Source organism: Cynara cardunculus, assembly GCF_001531365.2.
Source record: "Cynara cardunculus var. scolymus isolate 2C chromosome LG 17, CcrdV1, whole genome shotgun sequence".
NCBI lineage: Eukaryota > Viridiplantae > Streptophyta > Magnoliopsida > Asterales > Asteraceae > Cynara > Cynara cardunculus.
Window position 1 is genome coordinate 33154654 of NC_037544.1, and position 8875 is coordinate 33163528.

General features: G+C 37.5%; 2 protein-coding genes across 2 annotated transcripts in view; one reads left to right on the forward strand and one right to left on the reverse strand.

Moving 5' to 3' along the window:
• The first annotated feature begins 727 nt into the window (after positions 1 to 727).
• On the forward strand, positions 728 to 5356 carry LOC112500608. Its single transcript, XM_025104121.1, has 6 exons — positions 728 to 958; positions 1207 to 1445; positions 2212 to 2315; positions 2424 to 2600; positions 2941 to 4751; positions 5027 to 5356. The coding sequence occupies exons 1-6, from the start codon at positions 896 to 898 to the stop codon at positions 5162 to 5164; spliced, it is 2532 nt and encodes an 843-aa protein (XP_024959889.1). The 5' UTR covers positions 728 to 895; the 3' UTR covers positions 5165 to 5356.
• A 158-nt stretch (positions 5357 to 5514) lies between these two features.
• LOC112501245 (ammonium transporter 3 member 1-like) overlaps positions 5515 to 8875 on the reverse strand; it is a 9384-nt gene continuing 6023 nt past the window's right edge. Inside the window, exon 3 of the mRNA XM_025104954.1 lies at positions 5515 to 6321. Within this exon, the coding sequence (XP_024960722.1) occupies positions 5515 to 6321 (807 nt within the window). The remainder of the gene's footprint in view (positions 6322 to 8875) is intronic.

Sequence of the window (8875 nt, forward strand, 5' to 3'; positions counted from 1 at the left end):
GTATCACCGGAGGACGGTGGCCGGAGAGAGAAGAGAGGAGGGAGGAAAGTTGTAAAATACCAAAAATATCCTTGCATTAAAATTTTAATTCAAAATTGCCAAAATTATAAATTTYCTWATTTATCTATTGATTTGTGGTTAATATTGGTTCTCACAGTTACCACAAACTAATTTGTTCTCATTTGATTAGGCCCCTATATATATATATATATATAGACTTGGGATCATATGAGACCATTGCTTTTTCGTGAGACCCGTAAGACCAATTCTCAACCCTTGGATTAGATCTACAATCGTCGGATCTGAACATTCATAAATGCCACGAGACTTCTCAATAATTACAAAATTGTCACCGTGCAACTTTAGACCATTAGATCATTATCTTATAAAGTTGATCAATGAACATAAATTGGTCTTACGGGTCTCACGAAAAACCCTTGGTCTCACGTGAACCCAACCCTATATATATATATATATATATATATATACACTTGAGATCTTGTGAAGCTAAGGGTTTTCGTGAGACCCGTAAGATCAATTCTCAATTCTTAGATTAGATCTACAATCTGAACATTTATAATTACAAAATTATCACAATACAACTTTATATCATTAAATTATTAGCTTATAAAATTAATCAATTAGGAGGAGAAACATAATCAAGTCTCATGTCTTGACAAGGACTGCCCACTCACCACCTTTATTTTGTTTTTTCTAGGAAGAACATTAACAAAAATTCAGAATATGGGGAATCATTCTTCTTCAGCTCACGCTTTCTTCCATATCAATCCCCCTTTTTCTTCGCACTAATCAAATCAAAAACACTCAACAAATTCCTTCTAATTCGTTTCAAATCTTCGTATCTTTATGTGTTCTTCTCAATTCTTTGTATTTCATGAGATCTGATTTTACTCTTTCTAAAGAATTTTCCCAAACCCTAATCTTTCTTAAGATGGAAGTAAGTTTTTCTGTATAATTTACTCAATTTTCTCTCTATCTATCCGTTCATCGATTCCCTGATTTGTTTCTTGTTTACATAAATAATTTGTGATTTTTGTTTTATATATTTGCACACAACTACCTACGGCTTTGCTGCTCAACTCTTTGCTCTTGCTCTTGCTCTTGCTCTTGCTCTTGCTCATCTTAACCAACATTTTGATACAATTTTACCGAATTGGGGGTTTTGGGTTTTGATTGAATCATTAGGGTTTTGTGAAATTTTGGTCAAATAAGATTATGTCACCGGCGGCTCTGGTTGAACCGACGACGAAGACATTGCCGGAATCTTCATTGTCGACGAGGTCTTCACCGGAGAGAGGTGATTTGGATAAGAATCGCCGGTTTTGGGACCTGAGAGGGGTTCAGTGGCGTACTGATTTGGGGGTTTTGCCCTCTTCTTCATCTGTCGATGATGTTCGTCGTGTTACTGCCAATTCACGTCGAAGGTATATTTAATTCTTTAAAGATACGAAATTTCTGTAGAATTTAAGAGATAAGTTGGTGAATTTGTGGATCTAATTGAGTACCATATTTGATTTCTTCAATAAATGACACTGCTTCATACGAATATCTGATCAACCATGGCGGCTTTGATCTATTGTTCTTATTTATTATCTTTAAAAACCTTACATCTTTTTTGTGTAATTAATGATGCTTTCTTTATAGTTTCTTATACTTTTGGTGAATCTGTTCCTTTTCTGTAACTTATAGTTATTAATTTACTTGATCTGCTATGACTTAATTGGAAGTTTGGTAGTTGGGTTTGAATAAAAACCAAACCCAAATTTCCATCTGTTTCGCACATAGGCCAGGGGTCTTCGTGGATACAGCCGGTAGAGGTAAGTCTTATCCTTGGAACCCATGTCTAGGTGGGATATATTGGGCTCGTTGGGTTGGTTTGGTTTGAATAAAACCAAATATATCCCAACCAGAGGTACGGTCAGGTTGCACACAGACCTTAGCTGAAGAGACATGGAGGCTTAGTTGGGTTTTGAATAACCCAAAGGTAGGATTTTGAGATAGGATGTACTCAAACCTTACATATGTTTCAAGAGACAAGGAGGCTATTTGCATGAAAACCCTGGCTTTTGAATCAATTTTCTAAAATCTAAAGTTTCTCGTGTTGGAATTTGCTTAGAAATTTTCTAGTTTTAATGTTTGAACCGATGCACGATCATTTCTTACATCAATATAAATGTTCTGTTTTCGCAGCTATGCTGCTTTAAGGAGAAGGCTTCTGATTGATCCTCTTATCCCTAAAGATGGAAGCGATTTTCCGGATCTCACTATGGACAATCCATTATCGCAAGACCCAGGTATATTTCTTGCTAAGGACGGAGTATATGTTATGAAGTGATACTCTTCCCTTATTTGGAAATCTTGATTATTCTGACCTGTTATTGACACCTGATATGTTTACACAGATAGCACGTGGGGCCGCTTTTTTCAAAAAGCCGAGTTAGAGAAAATGGTTGACCAGGACTTGTCACGCTTGTATCCCGAACATGGTAGCTACTTCCAGACCCCCAGATGCCAAGCCATGTTAAGACGGATTTTGTTGCTTTGGTGTATTCATCATCCAAACTATGGTTACCGGCAAGGTAATCTTTTACTTCAAGATGAATAATCCCCTAATTACTTATGATCTAGGATTAGAAAACAATTTGCTATACACTAGCCTTAGCTTTTCTTCTACCGCTAGTAGTTGTCGGTACTGTGCTTTGCGTTTTGTATTTGTACACTAGTCTTCGCTTTTCTTCCGGTACCAGTAGCCGTCAGTACTGCACTTTGTGTTTCTTCCTCGTTTGTACGCTAGTAGTAGCTTTTACACTTACTTGTCGCCTATGCTCCTAGTCTGCTTGCTTGTTTCTTGTAATTTTTGGTTAATTTGTACATATTTAATTGTTCATTTCTGTAATTTCCGACTGGTTTTATTTGTAGGGATGCACGAACTCTTGGCTCCGCTATTATTTGTTCTCCAGGCCGATGTAGAGCGTCTCTCGGCGGTGAGAAAATTGTACGAACATTACTTCACCGATAATTTTGATGGCCTCTCCTTTCACGAGACTGATTCCGCTTACAAGTCTAATTTAAAACAAATATCTCGACATATAGAAGACGATAGCGGAATCCAAGAAAATCAAGTGACGGTTAATAACCTTGATGAACTCGATCCTAAGATTCAAACCATTATTTTGTTTAGCGATGCTTATGGGGCCGAGGGCGAATTGGGTATCGTCTTATCTGAGAGATTTATGGAACATGATGCGTACTGTATGTTTGATGCATTGATGAATGGGGCTGGTGGTGCGGTTGCGATGGCAAATTTTTTCTCCCCGCCTCCTCTAAATGGACCACAAAACGGGCTGCCACCTGTAATCGAAGCGTCTTCGGTGTTATACCATTTGCTTGCAGTGGTTGATTCATCTCTTTACACTCATCTCGTTGAGCTTGGAGTTGAACCACAGTATTTTGCTCTTCGTTGGTTACGGGTTCTATACGGGCGTGAGTTTGCTCTCGCGGACCTTTTAGTGATTTGGGATGCGATTTTTTCATTTGATAACCGTAGGCTAGACGTGGTTTCTGAAAACGATCCCGATCTAAGCTTTGGTGGCCTCAATTCGTCCCGGGGGGCCTTTATTGCGGCACTTGCGGTTTCAATGATTCTTTACATTAGATCATCAATTCTTGCCACCGAAACCGCTACTTCCTGCCTCCAGAGATTACTGAACTTTCCAAACGATGTAAATTTAGGGAAATTGATGAAGAAAGCTAATTCTTTAGTGGCGCTTGCAATTGACTCTATGAGATTGATGCCCCCGGCGATGCATAGTGATGGGGTCTCTGATCGGAGCAAATTGACGGTTTCTCGAGGTCATAGTTTGTCATTTGATGTATCGGCTTCGGGAACCGGAACCCCAGTCAGTTTGCTGCGCGATAGCTACTGGGAAGAAAAATGGCGGGTTTTGCATAAGGAAGAAGAAGAAAAGCAAACGATTCCACAGAAACAAGTCGAGAACCGACCGAAAGGGTGGTCGGAGAAAGTGAAGTTGCAATTGTTGCGAACAGAATCTGATCCGTCTTCTTCAAAGGTGTATCATGCAAAAACAGGCCCTTCGAGGCCACGCGTTAGGAGGAATTTGCTCGATGATCTAGCTAGACAGCTTGGTTTAGAAGAAGAGATTGAGAAATTGGCGAGCAAAGATGACTCCACAAAGAGATCGTTAAGCGGAAACGGTGGCAGTGAAGAGAACTCGTCTGTTTTCTCTGATCCACCAACCCCGACTGGTGGTGACGCTAACGATAATGACCATGAAAACGATACCGAGCGAAGCAGTGTGGCATCGAATATATCAGTTGAAGAAAACGGTCCCGAGCATTGTCCTCCAGTGGAGTCATTTAGTGCTACTATCCCAGAAGTCAGTTCGCCTTTACCGGTCTGTGAAGCCCCAGAACCCGCACCATTACCACCAGTGCAGAATGAAGACTCTATCGGAAAGCTGGGATCGAATTTGAAAGAAAGGATATCATTAGCGGGAAAGTTTCAGTGGCTTTGGAAGTTCGGAAAGAATGGAGGAGATAATAGTACAACGGAGAAAGGTGCCGGTGTTTCCGATTCGACTAAATCTTCCATCGTGGGACAGGATCAGAATAGCGAAACTGCGGCTTCTGCAATGGATGTCAAATCCGTAAACCAAAATACGACGTGTTCCTTGAAGAATCTGGGCGAGTCCATGGTGGAAAATCTTCAGGTATTACTTCCAACAGGTGTGGATATTGGATACAAACAACAAAACATGTTTTAAGCCAGAGCTTATTGAAAAAGTTTCGTTTGGTTAACTATAAACCAACTTTTTGAAAAACTAGTAAAGTAGCGTTTCAATAAGCTCCTCCAGTGGCATTTTTTGAATTATGACCATTTTGTCATCAAGCTAGTTTTTGTTGCTAGAAAAAAAGGACTTGTGGATGAGCTTTTTCAGTCAGCACAGCATAGGTTTCTTGGACTGATTTTCAGTTAAAAATGCAGGTAATTGAATCAGTGATCCAGCAAGAAAAGGGTGAAACGGGATCAAAGAAGGCACTGCTGGTAGACAGAGGACAGATGACAGCCATGGCAGCTCTGAAAGAGCTTCGTAAAATCAGCAATATTCTCTCAGAAATGTGACATTTTTGCTGTATGTTCATCATTCAGATCTGGAGAAATTAGCCTTTATATAACATAAATAAAATGCGCTATTCTTCAGCTTAGATTAGATCAGATTGGCTAAATGTAGATATATTCAGATTCTTCCAAATAAATCTCATAATTTTTAGTTGTGAACTCGAGTTTATCCGGTCAACTGTAACGTTCTCGATTGCTGATCTGATACACCAAACTAATCAAATTTGTATTAAAGAAAATCACCGTACAAATACGTACATGTTAGCGAGACTGTCTCAAGCATATCATGTACTACAATGGTGGTATTCAATATGTTAGCGTGTCGGTTTTACGCCAATTGGTGGATTTTGGTTTTAGAGCACCTGTGTAGCGCCGCTTGTCTGCCGATGGTGTGTGGTATCGTCAGAATAAAACCCGTGCTTTGTCCCATCATACTTCTCCCCGTCTCCCCACAACGCATACGCCTCCTCTCCATGAACCGCATCGTCGCCGATCAACAACTGCTCATCGGACATCCGCAACGGAATCACAAAACGGATGACGATACATATTATTGACGTTGCGACTATGTTCCACCCGATGATAAACGCACCACCAACCATTTGTTTCACTATCTGCATACCACCCGAACCACCATAAACCGCTCCTCGTGAGTTGGTGACCGGTAGGAAGAGCGAGCAGAGGGTGGGCTCGGCGAATATGCCGGTGAGGATGCCACCAAGGTATCCAGCCACCGCATGAGTGTGGACGACACCTAGGGTGTCGTCCACTTTTTGAAGTAAGGTCCACTTTTTGTGGACCACCATCATCGTGAACCATGGGACACTGCCGGAGAGGACTCCCATGACGATTGCGGCCCAACCTTGAACTAGACCGGCGCCGGGGGTTATGCAAACAAGTCCGGTGATCATGCCTTGGACTGCACCGATGACGGATGGCTTACCGAAGAAGATGACGTCGAGCCAGGTCCAGACAAGGAGGCTGGTGGCGGCGCAGATGTTGGTGTTGAGAACAGCCATGGAGGAGTCGATGTTGGCGGTGTAAGGATCTCCGCCGTTGAAACCAGCCCAACCCATCCACAACAGCCCTGCTCCGGCCAACGTTAGTAAAACGTTGTTGGGTGGAAACCTTTCCCGATCTATGGTCAATCTTGGCCCCACCTACAAAGTCGTTTTTATATGTATTTTCTTAATTTTATAAATAGTTAATATATTAAAATAACTACAATAGTACTCGTACAATGCAACAAAATACATCTCGATTTTAGTATTTTTTTTTTGTTTTGTTTCAGTCGATGTTATAATACGGTTTTATATGGTTTTGAAAACGATATGTTTTTATTTTTGAATAAAATATAAATATAAATATATCATAAAATTTTGAAAAAAAAAATATTGATATTGGTACTAAACTAACTATTTAAAAATTATCTTTTTTTGTTGTATTTCTTTAACTCATTTTTTTTATTTTTGGTTTAATAGTATAATTGTTTATAAATATCATAATTAAGTATATTTTATTAGAACTCAATGATTATCCTAATTATATTTTAGATTTTTTATATTTAAAATGAGATGTTTATCCTCTATTTAATTATGTTTATTTGTGGTTAGTTACACGAATTCAAACATAAATATTTAATAACTTGTACATACACACAGTTTACTTGTAATCTTGAATTTTAAATAATATACATCAATAAGCAGTATTTAATGCATAAAAAATGGTTTTTAAAAGTTTTTATCAAATATTTATAATATAGTATAGATAGTTTTTTAAATAATTACATATTTATTTTTAAACGGTTCGGAAGTTTTTCTTTTGATTCGTTAGTATATAATAAAATAATGGAATAAGCTACAAATTAAGTCGTGGTGGTTTGTCTAAATAAGACTTTTTGCCTTTTTTATCTACAGTTCTGAAATGATAAGATGACCATCATAGTTTGCAAAGATGTCCCGATTTGATTCATTTCGTTAACAGCCGTTAAAAAGAACTCCGTTAAATAAAGAACATTTTTGTTCTTTTTTAATATTTTATCCAAACAATATTGATTTTATGCTACGGTCCTTATGGTTTTTGATTGGGTAAATGATAAAAAAAGGCGATAAAATAACAAAAAATATCCCTTGTTCAACAAATTTTTTTAACGATCATTAGAATAAGAGATCAAATCCGAATGTTTTTGCAAACCAAGATGACCATAATGTAATTTCAAAACTATAAAGATGAAAAATATTATTTTTGACAAACCAATCAGACCAAATTTGTGGTTTAAATAATATTTTCTGCAACCATATTAAACATTTAATGGGTACTTTTGTTAGAATTATTATTATTTATTAAATCATAAATTATTTTATATAACAATATCAAGTTAAATAATATTCATTCCGTCTTAAATATTTTATGTGACATAGAGATTTTGATATGGGGAGTTATTACATTTTTAGTTAATTATATGATAACTCTATCTTTAATTCATTTATTTATTTTATCAATTCTTAAATATTTGTTCATTAATTAAAGATAAATCTGAAAATTTAGTTATATAATTTTGAAATTGGACACTTATTTATTTTGAGGCAGATAAAAACAAAATACGGACACTTAATTAGAGACGAAAAGGGTATGAAAGATATAAAAAAAGATATGATAAAAGTGAGGTTCTAATGACGCGATGTATGACATGGCGGCAATCTCAAATCTCAAGTTTTACGAGTTATGACGAGACCAAGGGTTTTTTAAAGGCGTTTCCTAATGCGGCAGTATATATATATGTAGGGTTGGGTTCACGTGAGACCAGCCTGTTTTTCGTGAGACCACATTTTTACACGTAACCTTCACAGCAAAAACACTGTGAAGGTTTAAAAAAAGTCGAACCTTCACAGCAAAAACACTGTGAAGGTTTTAAAAAGTCACCTTCACAGCATTTTGCTGTGAAGTTTCAAGTGTAAAATGTTGGTCTCACGGGTCTCACGAAAACAGGCTGGTCTCACATGATCCCAAGTCTATATATGTATGTATATATATATATATATATGTATGTATATATATATATATATATGTGTGTGTGTGTGTGTGTATGTGTATGTGTGTGTAGATGAAGATTCAAACACAACACCTTCATTTTACGAGAACGCGAGAATACTCTTATCACATGTGATAATATACGTGAAAGGACCTGGTGGTGTGCTCACGACGTGTTCTGCGACGTAGATCGCACCAGAGGTCGTTTACATCTATGATTTAGTATCACATATGATAGTCTTGATGGATTATAATATCACATCAATAACACCCTTATCATACATGATAATGCATGTGAGGTGACTTAGTGGTGTAGGGCGACTTGGCCCACGATGTAGATCATGTCAAAAGTCATTTGTGTCTCTGATTTAGCATCACATATGTATCATTTGTGATGGACTAATAGTATCACATGGGATCGTCTATAGTAAAAAGATGTTCTTACGTTCTTGTAAAACGAAGTTGTTCTCGTTTGAACCTTTTCATATGTATGTGTGTGTCTATATATATATATAGGATTGGGTTCACGTGAGACCAAGGGTTTTTCGTGAGACCCGTAAGACCAATTCATGTTCATTGATCAACTTTATAAGCTAATGATCTAATGGTCTAAAGTTGCAAGGTGGCAATTTTGTAATTATTGAGAAGTCTCGTGGCGTTTATGAATGTTCAGATCTGACGATT

What these genes read in the sequence shown, in the direction of transcription:
- LOC112500608 (XM_025104121.1), top strand. Translation starts at nt 896, where the DNA reads ATGAGATCTGATTTTACTCTTTCTAAAGAATTTTCCCAAACCCTAATC. An exon ending in TCCATTATCGCAAGACCCAG is followed by an intron (nt 2,316 to 2,423) that starts GTATATTTCTTG and finishes ATGTTTACACAG; the next exon opens with ATAGCACGTGGGGCCGCTTT. An exon ending in CCATGGTGGAAAATCTTCAG is followed by an intron (nt 4,752 to 5,026) that starts GTATTACTTCCA and finishes TTAAAAATGCAG; the next exon opens with GTAATTGAATCAGTGATCCA.